Source organism: Trichechus manatus, unplaced genomic scaffold, assembly GCF_000243295.1.
Source record: "Trichechus manatus latirostris isolate Lorelei unplaced genomic scaffold, TriManLat1.0 scaffold00016, whole genome shotgun sequence".
Lineage (NCBI taxonomy): Eukaryota > Metazoa > Chordata > Mammalia > Sirenia > Trichechidae > Trichechus > Trichechus manatus.
The window spans coordinates 23,698,810-23,712,704 of NW_004443952.1; the positions used below are offsets into that span (position 1 = coordinate 23,698,810).

Sequence of the window (13,895 nt, forward strand, 5' to 3'; positions counted from 1 at the left end):
ACGGGCACGGGCGCGCGGGCTCGGGCGGGCACCGGCTGCCTCCCTCCGTAGCTCGCTCGCTCGCTCTCCCGCCCGCCTGCTTGCCGGCTGCGGAGCCGGACTCGCCCCTGCGCTCTCGGGAAGGAAGAAGGGGGCCGCGGACGCCGACAAGTTCCCGCAGGAGCCTCCAATCCCGGCCGAGACAGAGCCTGCGGCTCCGACGGGACAGGAGCGCGTTCCGCGGCGAGGCGCACGGCCAGAGCGTCCGCGGCGGGGGCACCCGGGCCTTCTGCTCTCCACGGGGCCGCGGGCCGGGACTCCATGAGACGGGCCCACGAGGGGCGCAAGATCCAAAGCCCGGGCGGCGCTCGGCGGAGGCGGACGGCGAAGCTGCAGCTGCTGGCGCCTGGGAGCGGCCGGCAGGAGGCAGCGGCGAGAACTTGAACTTGGAGTCAGGAGTGGGCGCCCCGGACGCCCCCCGCCGGGGCCGGGGCGCCAAGGGGCCTGGGCGGCAGCGCTGTCCCCCGAATGGCCGCGGCGGCGGACGGAGTTCCCGCGCCGCGGCCTTAGGTGGCCTCTCGCCATGGCCAAGTGGCTGAACAAGTACTTCAGCTTAGGAAACAGCAAGACCAAGAGTCCCCCGCAGCCGCCGCGGCCCGACTACCGCGAGCAGCGGCGCCGGGGCGAGCGGCCCTCGCAGCCCCCCCAGGCCGTGCCGCAGGCCCCCGCGGCCGCCTCGGCGTCCTGCGGTCCGGCCACCGCCTCTTGTTTCTCGGCCTCGTCAGGCTCGCTACCCGACGACAGCGGCAGTACGAGCGACCTCATCCGCGCCTACCGCGCGCAGAAAGAGCGCGACTTCGAGGACCCCTACAACGGACCCGGCTCGTCGCTGCGCAAACTGCGCGCCATGTGCCGCCTGGACTACTGCGGCGGCGGCGGGGAGCCGGGCGGGAGCCAGCGGGCTTTCTCGGCCTCGTCCGCGTCGGGCGCTGCCGGCTGCTGCTGTGCCTCTTCGGGCGCGGGCGCCGCCGCGTCCTCGTCTTCGGGATCTCCGCACCTCTACCGTAGCAGCGAGCGACGACCTACCACGCCGGCCGAGGTGCGCTACATCTCTCCCAAGCACCGCCTAATTAAGGTGGAGAGCGCCGCAGGCGCGGGCGCCGGGGACCCCATGGGGGGCGCCTGCTCCGGCGGCCGCACCTGGAGCCCGACGGCCTGCGGAAGCAAGAAACTGCTCAACAAGTGCGCCGCCTCGGCCACGGAGGAGAGCGGGGCCGGCAAGAAGGACAAGGTAAGGCGCCCGTTGGCCTCATCCTGAGGTTCCAGGGCCACTGTGCGCATGGAAAAACTGAGGCACCGCCCTGCTTCCAAGTCCCTTCATCAACTTCGGGCTAGGACGCTGAGATCAGGGCTCCCACCCTGCTTCCCAGTTCTTCCCCTTCCTACGCGCTTGCCCCAGATTGTCCGCCTCCTGACGCCGTTCCCTTTCGCTGCTGCTCCCAGAACGTCCCCACTCTGAGCCCAGAGTTCGGTGCTCGCTTTGGAAGTAGCTCGAGCGAAAGCGCCTCGCCCATCCTTGCCCTGGGAAGACTAAGCCAGCTCTTCCGGCCCCGGGGGAGTAAAGTCTTGAAGAGTCAGAGCTGTCACGGACTTATAGGAGCATTTACTCTTGTCTGCCTTCCACACACTCTGTAGATGGGAGACTGAGGTCCAGAGCTGGAAAGGGACTCTCCCGAGATTGCATGGCGTTCTTGGTGGTAGATCTTTACGGGCTGTCTCTAAACGTGTATATGTAAATCTCTCTAAACGGCCTGTCCTGCCCCACCCCCCGCGCTAGGCTTCCAAATCTGGACGGCCTTTTGTGCTGGAGCTGCACCGGGAACCCCCACGTGTGCTTTTCCGGTTGAAACCGCGCTGCCTCCGAGAGCGCCCTGTGTCGCACCCGTCGGTTCCTGCCTCCCAGGGCCGGAGCGTGTCTGCTTTAAGGAGACCCAGCCCCCATCCTCACCTTCCTTCCTGACCCCACCCCCACTCCATACTGTTCCAGGGAAGCGGGGGGGTGGGGGAGTGGGTGTGTGCTTTGTGACAACCCCCCTCCCTAACGTATCCGGTCATCTTTATTCCTCTTTTAAGCAGTCCAGTTAATTACAGCCAGACTGGCTCCCTCCCCTTTACACTCCCATGACACCTTCTCTTCCCCCATAAAATGACACTCTTTCTTTCTACTTCTGTTGAAGGGCAGTGTTTGGATTAAATCAGAGCCCTGTCTTGCTTGCAGTGCCCTGCGCTGGCTGTCAGGCTGCTGCCCTTTTTGTTTTGTTCCTCCTCCCTTACCCTCTTCCTTCCAAAGGTAAACTTTTGCCCAGGCCTGGGCTGGGGGAGACTGATAATGAGTCTGAGTTCCTTTCAGGCCTGGGTGTCCAGACAGGAGGGAGACAGGCTTCTACCTGCCAGCTGGTGCTTACAGAGGGATCTTTTTGTTTTACAGAAAGGAGTAAGGGGACGCCCCTCCTGTAATCTTTCTGCCTGCTCTCCTCTCTCGCAGGTCCTAGGAATAAATAGCCCCTCCTCTGCAGACCAGACAGACAGTGGACAGCATGGGTGATCCCACTTCCCCCTGGGGCCAGTTTAGGGACATGCTCAGAAGTGTGGACTGGGCTCCACAAGCTCCCAGGATGCCACACCTAGATGACAGGGAGCTGGGAGCCAGGTGGCCACCCCAAGAGCTGCCTGGGGGGAGGGGAGAGATTTCTGTGGGAGCTGCCGGGCTTGTAGTTGATCTGTGAGGGAAACACAAAGGCTCCCTGCTGTCTTACGTGCGCGGCCCAAGCTTGGCTCAGTAGGTGGACTGGGAGAACCTGGGAGTTCTTGGGAATGGAAGGTAGGAGAAAAGCCCGGCAGTCACCCCCTCCCCCCACCCCGGGGTTCGCAGTCAACTGCTCTAAATTCCCTGCATCCCCTCCGCGAGCCTTGTTACCCTACGACCACCCCCCAGGTGCGCAAATCTCTCTCTCCCACTGCTCATGGTTCTGCTTATTCACTAAAGCCTTCCATGGCTTTGAAACTTTAGCACACATTTTTTGCCATTTACAGTTAAGTCTCCAGTATTTCAAATACTGTTTTATAGCTGGAATGTCAAGTCTGTTTAGAACTTGGCTTCCTTCCTTCACCAAATATTTCTTGTGGGTCTTCTCTGTTCCCCCGCCCCCTCCACCCCTTGCTGGAGCAAACCCCTCACAGAGTTGGTCTTCAGTGAATACTATGGGAGGCCACAGTGCCTATGATGAGTGCGGTGATGGGGTCTGTGATAGTACAGGAGGGCTGAAGAGGATTGAGGGGATGGGTCAAGGAGTGCTCCTTAGAGGCAGGGCCATTGTGGTGGGGCAAGGGTCGTGACCACTGTTTGCCTGGAGAAGACAGCCTGATGCTTTAGGGAACTGCAGGTAAAGTCCCCTGTGGCTAGAATTAGAGGTTGGAGTTGGGCAGGACCCCAGAGGGGCAGCAGGGCTCAGGTTAGGGAGGGCCTTGTAAGCCAAGCACAGTGGAGGCCAATGAAGGTATTTATCTGCATATTATTGCATCAGGTACGATTTTTAGAAAAGATCTCTCTGGGCTGCGTTTCAGCTATTATGCTGTAACTTTGAGTCCTTTGATCTTTTGAGAAGTTGTCCTCTTCTCAGAGACTGAGCAATATTGGCTACCAGATGTTTTTTCTAACCAGGAGGAGGGGAGGCAGCCAGGGAGAGACAGTAGGATGTTGTAGTGCGGTGGTTCTCAAACTTCAGTGCACTTGGACAACTGGCAAAAACACAAATGCTGGGCCCCATCCCCAGTTTTTGATTCATTACGTATTCGTAGGGCCTGAGAATTGTCTTTCTTACAAGTTCCCAGGTGATGCATCTGCTGTTGCTTCTGGGACCACACTTGGAAAGCCATTGTTCTAAAACAACAGTGGCTTCGCAACCCTGCTCCCTCTGGTTCTCTGGTCTGGATGCAGAGACTCTGGATGTCCTCATCTCTGCTGTCCATGTGGGGGCTGCCTCCTGATCCCAAGGCCAACACCCACCCCCATTCCTGGTCAAAGGAAGCAGCCTGTTTTTCACATTATATCCAGCCAGACAGATTTTGGAAGGCCAGGCAAACTGTAGATCCAGCCCTGAACACCCCAGAGTCCTCCTGCCCCACCCCCAAGGAGCCATGGAATCTCACATCTAGCATATCACTTAGTTTCAGCCCCAGCTTTCTTTTATCAGTTGTTAGGGAAATAGGATGAGAACACTTAGGTCTATTTCTGAAGCTCCCTGTGTGCTGGGGCCTGTGCTGGGTTCTTGCCATGCCTTCGGTGTCTGTGCTTGTTTTTTATTTTATGATTTATTTTATTTTTGTGGTTGTTGAGAATATACACAGCAGAGCATACACCAGTTCAACAGTTTGTCCTCATTTTTGACATCGGGCTGAAGTTGAGTTACATGGTGTTAGAGCCGGAGTTGTTGCCCACGTATCCTTTCAGTGCTTCCAGTGTCACCCCCCACAGTGGTGTACCTTTGGGGGCCCCCTCTCCTGCCACTCAGTACCTGTGCCTCTCTATGTCCACACTTAGGCATCTACTTGTTCTCCCAGGTAATTCCTGGGCACACACCTGGTCATATTCCCCCACTGCCGCCAGCCTGCAGTCTTGGGCATTTTCTCATTTGGAAGAGGGACCGTGTTTATTGTGCTAGTTCCTCCCCTAATATAACATTAACTTCAATTTAGCCAACTTTTATCCAGCACTTATTTTGTGCTCAGAGATCTCTCAGTACAAGGCTGGGGGGTAGGAGGGAAGGCCATCAAAGATGCAGATGTGTCATTTATCTCTGCTCCCAAGCCTAGCACTTGCTGGAATAGATCAACACATTGTATTTTAATGATTTGTTTCCCAGTGTGTTTGTCTTGGGGGAGCTGATGCGGTTGGGGGGGCTTCAAGTAGGAGGTGGCTTTTGAGTTGGATCTAAAAACAGAAGAATTTCGGTGCAAGTGGGAAGGGGTGATTGCAAGCCGCGGGAGTCCTTATTTCACATCAGTACTGTGTATATATGTAAGAGTGTGTGTGTGTGTGTGTACATGCATATATACAACCTCAACGTGAGGGCATGTTCTTGGAAACCAGAGCCTTCTTACAGTGGGTCTCACTTGGGGACGTGAGATAGGTTGGGGCCTGAGTATGGACTCCACAAACTGGAGTCCTTGAGGATTGTAGAGCCAGGGATTGGGTTGAAAGGGGTTCCTCACAGCTATGGTTAAGGAGCATTCCAGGCTATAAACAACTGCTAAAACCTGGGAGAAATGGGATCAAAGCTGGGGAACAATTACAGTGTAGTCCAGGTGAGAGATGGTGAGGGCCTGAACTCCTGGGAAGAGCAAACGAAACTCCAGTAGGTAGAAATGGTATTCAATTGGTGCTTTATAAAAAAATAATGACAGTGGAGGCCAGTTACTTGGTAGGTTTCCTTTTGTGCAGCCAAGCAGGTTTCATCAAGTTATGTTGTCTGCTGAAGTCTTGTTTCTTTTATCCTAATTAAGTAAATGTCGTAAATGTCATTTCTACCACTACTGAGAAAAGTCAAGATACATCATGACATCAGTTTTCTGAGTTCTAAATACATGCTAATGTGTATCAACACCTTGTATTTTGTTGCCATCCACTGAGTTGAGTTAAATAACATGTTTTTCGTAGTTAAGGGATAAGTAATATGTCCTTTTTTTTTTAACATTCAGCAAACAGTTTCTGAGCTGCCTGCTAGGCAGTGGGAATTCAGAGAGATATAAGTGGTGGTCATCTTTCCAAGAAGGAAACTGCTCAGCTTACAGTTGAATACTAGCTTCTCAAGGTCTAGTAGGGAAGACAGAGACAGCTAAAGAGACAATAACACAACCTGATGAATGCCAGCACAGAGTATGTACAAAGGGCAGAGAGGGCCTTAGCTCTGTCTGGGAGGTCCAGGAGGCTTTGGAGGGAAGGCGAGGGAAGGTGCTGGAAGGCGCCGTTTGAGCTGACCCTGGAAGGATGAATGAGAAGTCTCCAGGTAGGGAGGTGGGGAGGAGGGTTCTCAATGCAGAGGGATCATGTAGCATGTGCCAAAGCCTACAGGCTTGAAGGGAGCATGATCTTTGGTTCAGCAAAGCAGGTGTGGGGTGGAGATTGCAGAGGGAGGCTGGAGCCCCAGAAGGAAGGAAAGTGTCGCATGTGCCTTGCTGGGGAGTTGTGTCTTGTCTTTTGGTTCTTTTCATATAAAATCATTGATGTAGGGCTTGGTTGAAGCCAGACTCAAACAAGAGTTTCAGTCATTTCTGCTTGATCAACAGCCACATTCTCTAGTCTTAAATGAATAAGTAATGGAAAAGGTTTGAGCCAAACTTGGTAGCTATAGGTTAGCCTGGGACACTTTCCTTTTTGAAATCCGGCCTGTTGAAAGTAGTGTGAGAGAAATAAACCAAAACCCAAACCTGTTACCACTGAGTTGATTCTGACTCATAGCGATCCTATAAGACAGAGTTGAACTGCCTCACAGGGCTTCCAAGGCTGTAATCTTTATGGAAACATACTGCCACATCTTTCTTCCTTAGAGCAGCTGGTGGTTTAAACCACTGACCTTTTGGTTAGCAGCTGAGTGCTAACCACTGTACCACCAGGGCTCCTGTGAGAGAAATACTATGTATCAAACCTAATTTTTCCCATTGATTCACCAGAAGAGAAATATATTCTCCAGGCCTCATGCTAATCATGTAATTGGTTATTTAATCCTCACAACTACTCTAGGAGAGGTTTAGACACTATATGATGTTAGCTATTACTATGTAACAGATCACCCCTAACTGGCTGGTTTTAAACCAGGCATCAGTGAACTTTTCTTAACGGGCCAGATAGTCTCCATCACTACTACTCAGCTCTGCCATTGTACCTTGAAAGCATCCATAGACAAATCATAAATGAATGGGTGTGGCTGTGTTCTAATAAAACTTTATTTACAAAAACAGGTGGTTGGCCTGCAGGCTGTAGTGTGCCAATCCCTGCTTTAAACGATACGTTTTTTTTTATTTTCCAGGTCAGCTGAGTAATTTTTCTGCTCTCAGCTCAGCCTACTTATGCTTCTGTGGTCAGTATGGGGCAGGCAGGCAGCTCTCCCGATTCTGGCTGGGCTCTCTTACGTGTATGGGGGTCGGCTGGTTTAGAATGGCCTTGACTGGGACAGTTTGGCTCTGTTCCACGTGGTCTCATCCTCCAGCAGGCTAGCCCAGGCCCGTTCATGTGATGGCAGCAGGGTTCCAAGAAAGAGCAGAAGCCCCTAAGGTTTCTTGAGGTTGGAAACTGGCACAATGTCCCTTCGGCTGCTTTCTGTTGACAAAGCAAGTCACAAGGCCAGACACAATTCAAGGAGGGGGAGGAGCTGCATAGTCCTGTGGCAAAGGGCAGGGATACACACAAGCCATTATTGAGGCCATCAGTACTACCACAGGCAGTATTGCTCCCGTTTTGTGGATAAAGAAACTGAGGCGGAGAGAGGTTAATGGCATCACACAGCTACCAAGTGATGGAGCCAGGACTCTCATCTGTAGTCTGAGTTCAAAGCCTTTTTACCAATTTGCTCCACTATTTTTCACAATTTAAATGGAGAGAATAAGGCTCTGATATTTACCGAAAGACACATTATGTGTCTCCTCTGTGCTTAGTGTTCCTCTCCTCAAGTCCCTCTGCGCTAATCCCCCCTTTCAGTCCGGGCTTTGCTAGGCCCCAGAGTTGGCTCTTCTCTCTCCCTCCCCCATCTGCTTCTGAGTTCCATAAATGAGATGTTAATGCAGCACTTGGGTTATTTTATAGAGAAATTCTGCACACAGAGTTGGCGCATCCCAAGGGACAGCTGCATAAAACGTGTGTCTTGTAACTGTCATGTCTTCTCATTCTAACGCCAAGCGTTCCCACCCTCCAAGGATTGGTGAGGCCGTGTGTGCTGTGTTTTAAGAGAAGACCAATTGGTACCTTGGCCCTTATCTGCAAGGAGTTTATGTTTCCTTAAAGGAGATCAGGTGACTGCCCTCTCTAATCTGACAATCTCAGAACATGACTGATTACCCCCAGACTTAACCTCCAAGACATGACCCCATCCTCTCCCTTCAAAGCATTTCTGACCATAAAATTGGCTTTAAAAGGCAAATCTGAAACAGGTGTGGCTTCCTCTGGTCATGGAGCAAAGCTAAACTTGCACATGGTCAAGCCCTTTGCTGGTTAATTCAGCTTGGAACTGATTTTTATATCTTGTGCCTGGAGAGCCAAGTGGTCATGACCAGTGGGGAGAGAGTGGTTCAGGCTTAGCCCTACAAAATAAAGTGGGATTTGTGGCCTTGAAGCAGAGCTGGAGGTGGTTGGCTGATGGCAGCACATCCTGCTGGCTTTCTGAGCTTTGGTGTTGTTGATGTTGGGGTTTCTGCAGAACGGAGACAGAGGCTGCCAGTCTGACTTTGTAACTTCTGTTTGGCCTGTGTTGACTGAGGAATTGCTATAGGCAGGCCACTGTTAGGAGCCCTGTGGATACAGAGATGAACTGGGGTGGGTAGTGCCTGCCTGTAGGAGCCTATCTTCTAGTGAGGACATAGGAACCAAGGCTGGAACACAGGCATGATGTGTATGGCAGAATTTAAAAGTGCTGGGGCTGAGCTGATTCTGGACATGGCCTTGATTCCATTGAGCCAGAGGAGAACCAGGTTGAGGAGGAGGTTCATCTCACCAGAGTGAAACAGGGAAGGCTTCTTGGACAAGGAGGCACTTCAGTAAAGAAAATGGTCACTTGACTTAAGGCAGCTGTCCACGGTTAATAATACTAGTGAACACCTCTGTTGATACTTTCTAGCCAGGCATTGGTCTGTGTGCTTGCTGTGTGTTAACTCTTTTGCTCTTCACCACTGTCCTTTGAGGTCAGTGCTACTATTATTCCCATTTTACATGTGAGAAAACTGAGGCACAGAGGTTAAGTAACTTGTCTAAGGTCACACAGCCAGTAAGTGGCATTGATGAGATTTGAACCCAGATCCAGAGTATGTGTCCTTAGCTACTATGCCATTCCACCTCAAGCTGCACAATCTAATGCTTGAATTTTTTACCTTATTTGTGTCTAGGATTCCTCTTTATAAAAATCGTCTCTGTTTGCATTATAGGGATGAGTGATTCCTACAATTATATAAGTATTCTGTAGCTTATACAGCACTTTCACACCTATAATTAATTTGATTCTCACAGCTGCCCTGTGAGGCAGGCGCTGTAATCCCCATTTTACAGATGGAGAAATGGAGGCTCAGGGAGAGGAATGGACTCTGCCCACCTCACAGCAGGTACGGGCAGAGCCAATGGCCAGGCTGCTGACCTACCATTCTGAATCTAGTGCCCTTTGTGCTGGTGTGGTGTGGAGCTGGCTTGGCTGAGGCTCGAGTCCACAGGAAGGGTGACAACCTGATTGATTTCCGTTTCTTTCCATGTTTTGATTCTGAAATGCTTTACTGAGTCCATTCAGGAGCATCGACAGAGGACCTTGCTTTCACAATGGAATTTTCCTTCTCTTCCTGTTTGGTATTTTCCAGTAATATTTCTATTAATGTTTCACTTTCAGAGGCACTAACTTCCTGAGAGTTTGAGCTTTCTCAACTCCTGAGCCAGGAAGAACTGAGTTTTTCCCTAAATCATTCAGTTCCTTTCCATTTTCTCCAAGAGGGGTTCTCTCTGGGTTTCCCATTATGCTGTGGAGGAAGGATCTTGGAGGTGGGCCCAAGGGATAGAGAGAGAATGAGTCAGGGCCCTGGGGAATGACTCAGGCCCAGTGTTTTCCAAGCAGCGCTTAAGAGTAATGGGTCAGAAAGGGGCTTCCCAAGGCCCCTGAGGGGAGAAGTGACTTTCTGGGGTTAGGGGACTGAGGGATGGGTACAACTGGCCCACTGCCGGGCCTTGACATATAGACTGGGCCGTGAAGCCCACACCAAGTCCTTTCTCATCATTCCTTCAGTCATTCATTGAACAAGTGTTGTTGAGGACCTACTAGGTGCCAGGTATTGTTCTATCTAGGTGCTGGAATACAGCAGTTAAAAAAACAGATCAGAATCCCTTTAATGAGAGGAGTCAAGCAAATATAATATGTCAAAGATATGGACCATGGCGAAAAGTGGAGCCAGGATGAAGGCGCTAGGGTGGGCCTGGGTTTGGAGTGGGGTGATATTTTATATGGGTGTTCAGAGAGAGAAGGAAGGAAGTGTGAGTGTGGGCCCCATGACTCTCTAAGAGAAGAGCATTTCAGGCAGAGGGAATAACCAGGGCTAAAGCCTGAGGTAGGGGCGTGCCTGGAATGGTTCAAGGAACAGTATGCAGATCAGTGTGACTGAGTGGAGCAGGTGGAGGAACAGGGGATTCCGGCTGAGAAGTGGTGGATGGGCAGATTATGTAGGGCCCTGCAGGCATTGGAAGTTCTTTCACTGTATCTCTGAGAGATGGGAAGCCAGTGGAGGGTCAGAGAAGGGGTATGATTGATCTGACTGAGGTTTGATGGGGAGCATCTTGGCTGCTAACCTCATGGAGAACAGACTGGAGGGGACAAGTGAGGAAGTGGGGAGACCAACTGGAGGAAACTGCAGCTGCCTGACCAAGGTGCTAGCGGTGGGTGGTGAGAGGAGGTCGGATTGCAACACGTTATAAAGGTGGAGTCAGCAGGGTTTCCTGACAATGGGAGGTGAGGTGTGAGAGGAGTCAAGGAGAACACCAAGATTTTGGCCTGAGCCACTGGGAGGATGAGTTGTTGTTAGCTGAGCTAGGGAGACTCTGGAGGAGCAGTTGCAGTCCAACAATGGAGTAGATTGAGCAACTGATCCCTGAGTCGTGGGGATACAGAGCAAGGTGCACTCTGCCCTCCAGGACTTCCCAGCCCTGGAGGAACCCAGACAAGACAGGAATGGACTGTGTCTGGGGCTGGGGAAAGAAATGGGGAAATCACCAGGAACAGGAGGGCACATGGGAGGTGGGTCCAGAGGAAAGTGGGGATGGAAGGCATTCCAGATAGAAGGGATCTTGATGACAGATTGGAAGGGGAGCTCTGCTGGGTGCACTCAGGTGTGGCCAGAGCATAGAGCGTGCCATGGTGTAACTGCCTGCAGGTGACACAGGAAGGTAGCAGGGCTTCAGGTGTGAAGGTCCCCATCTGCTCCTTGTCTGGATGTGCTGTGAATTCTCCAGATTCAAAAGCAGTTACATGCCATGTTGCATGCCCATGCTGGACACCATCAGAGGGTGAAGATGGGTGCCATGGTTGTCAAATCTCCGTTGGAACACACTCCAGGGGTAGGGTTGGAGCCTGCTGCTGTTTTGATAGGCAGGGCATTTCATTGACGACCACTTTTGATTGTTGGAAAAGTTTTCCCTTATACAGGATTTGCTGGATGTGGGCTACAGGGAGAAGGCAAACAGGAAGAATGGAACTTCCCTGGTTTCTCCAGGCCATGTCTAAATTGTGAAAATGACCAGAAAGTTCTTCCCAGTGACACGTCCAACATTTTGTTGGACGTCCATTCCCAGAAAGTCAAACACCCCTGTAATCCCACTCTGGCCCAGAGTGCACTCCAAAGCCAACATTTGATTCTTGGAATGGCACAGCCCCTACCTGCCCTTCTGTGTGGGGCACTTGCAAGATTGTTATGGTCTGAGGCAGCTTCCATCCCCGGCAAGGGGCAAGCTTGGATTTTGAGGTGCTATTTCAATGTTTATCTCTGTGGTAAATATTTTTCCCTCTTAACAAAATTAAGACATGTTTGGAATCCTGAGGGCGCAGTGGTTAAGAACTTGGTTGTTAACCAAAATGTCGCAGTTTGAATCCACCAGCCGCTCCTTGGAAACCCCATAGGGCAGTTCTCTTCTATCCTATAGGGTCGCTATGAGTCAGAATCGACTCAACAGCACCAAGGTTTGTTTTTTTTTTTAAAGATATGTTTGGTATAGAAAATATAAATGAGCAAAACGATTATTAGGAACCAACTCTAATTCTACAATTCAAAGAGACCACTGTTAACATTTTCCTGTTTTCCATCTATCCTTTTTCCAGAATATCCATTTTCCCGTCACAAAAATTGAGTAATACTGTGTGTATCCATATGTTTTCTTTTTACTTAAAGACATAGGTGTTTTCATTATCTTAAACCTTCAACAATGGTAATTTAATAACTGCATAATCTTGCGTTTGTGTATTTTAGACTCTTCCTAATTATCACTAATTTAACAGCTCTGTAATGAACACCTTTGTAACTAATTCTTTGCATAGGTGTGTGATATTTTTTCACCCCTGGGATTGATTCCAAGATGGAGAATTGTTGGGTAGGAAGGTAAAATTTTTGATAACATGCTTTCAAACCGAAGGTAAAAATTTTTTTTGTATTTTAGTTTCTTGTTGTTGTTGAGGGTATACACGGTAGAACATGCACTAATTCAACCGTTTCTACATGTACAGTTCAGTGACACTGATTACATTCTTTGAGTTGTGCAACCATTCTCACCCTCCTTTTCTGAGTTATCCTTCCCTATTGACATAAACTGACTGCCCTCTAAGCTTCCTACCTAATCTTTCAAGTTGCTGTTGTCAATTTGATCCCATATAGATAGATCTTAAAAGAGCACAGTGCTCAAGGCAGACAGTCTTTACTAGTTAACCTAAACTATTGTTTGGTTTTAAGAAGACTTAGGGGGCAGTGATCCTTTTGGTTTAAGTTTTAAAGATTATCTCAGGGCAATAGTTTAAGGCATTCCAGCGTCCATGCCTCCAGAAGAAGGTAAAATTTTTGTTGCATGATTTCAGATTGTGTTCTAGAAGACTACAAGTTTACAGGTCTTTCACAGTACTGCAGATGCTAATGCCATTTAGTTTAGTTTACAGTTTCTTGGTTTACTGATGCATATATTAATTGAGCATTTTGTTTCTTTTCCAAAATTGTTTCCTTATGTCTTCTGTTCATCCTTTTCTACTGCAGGATTTATCTTTTTATTGATTTGTAAACAGTTCTTTGGGGATTGGGGATGGCAGCCCCTTGTCTGCCATATGGGTTACAGAATGTTTTTTACAAGTTTGCACTTTGTCTTTCATTTTGGTGTCTGGTGAGCGTTACGGCTTAAAATGAATTGTTTTCTTCCGTTAAATCAGTCTAGTGTTCTTCATAATTTCTTAAATGTGCTGCTTAGAAAAGTCTTCCTTAACCCAATGTTTACCTATATTTTCATGGTCTCATTTTTTTTACGTTGAAATTTTAATGTGTCTGGAGTTTGATTTTGTGGTATGAGGTGGGATTTTAATTTTATTTTTCTGAACGACTAGTCTCTTTCTGGACATCCTTTCTGTTGCTCTTGATCTGTCTGTATTTCTTCAGGTGTCTTTTTAGACTTCAATATTTTGACTCTGTCTCACCCTGGCTGTTTTTAGGTGCCATCAGCTATTATGATAATGGTGACGAAGCCTTGTCTTTATAAAATGACACCTTTCATCTGTAGATACCCATGCGCTTATTGCACATTCAACCTTTCAGCATCTGAGAGAAGTAACTAGGTAATTAGCACCTCATCTCTGAATGCCAGACCTGATGCAGTGGTTGGGATGTGGCCAGAAAAGCTCAGTTTACCTTTGTAGAGTATGCTTCTCTAGGACCATGGGCCCAGCTGTCCAAGTGTATTTGGGGTCACCAGTTACGTGGTTTGCCCTCCCTGGATCACTGTCCAAGCGGGTCTGTTTCAGCTTTCACATAGTGACTTGTTGAGAAAGGGATGTAGCGCTATGTCCGTAGCAAATATTTTTCAGATCCCTACGATGTTCCAGCACTGTGCCAGTCGTGCAAGACAATCAGAGATGAGTAAGCCCCAGTCCTCGGAA

At 49.7% G+C, this 13,895-nt stretch overlaps 1 protein-coding gene across 1 annotated transcript in view; it reads left to right on the forward strand.

Annotated features, from left to right (window-relative positions):
* Positions 1-13,895, forward strand: part of SHB (SH2 domain containing adaptor protein B) — a 151,936-nt gene continuing 138,041 nt past the window's right edge. Inside the window, exon 1 of the mRNA XM_023727490.1 lies at positions 1-1,270. Within this exon, the coding sequence (XP_023583258.1) occupies positions 563-1,270 (708 nt within the window). The 5' untranslated portion in view covers positions 1-562. The remainder of the gene's footprint in view (positions 1,271-13,895) is intronic.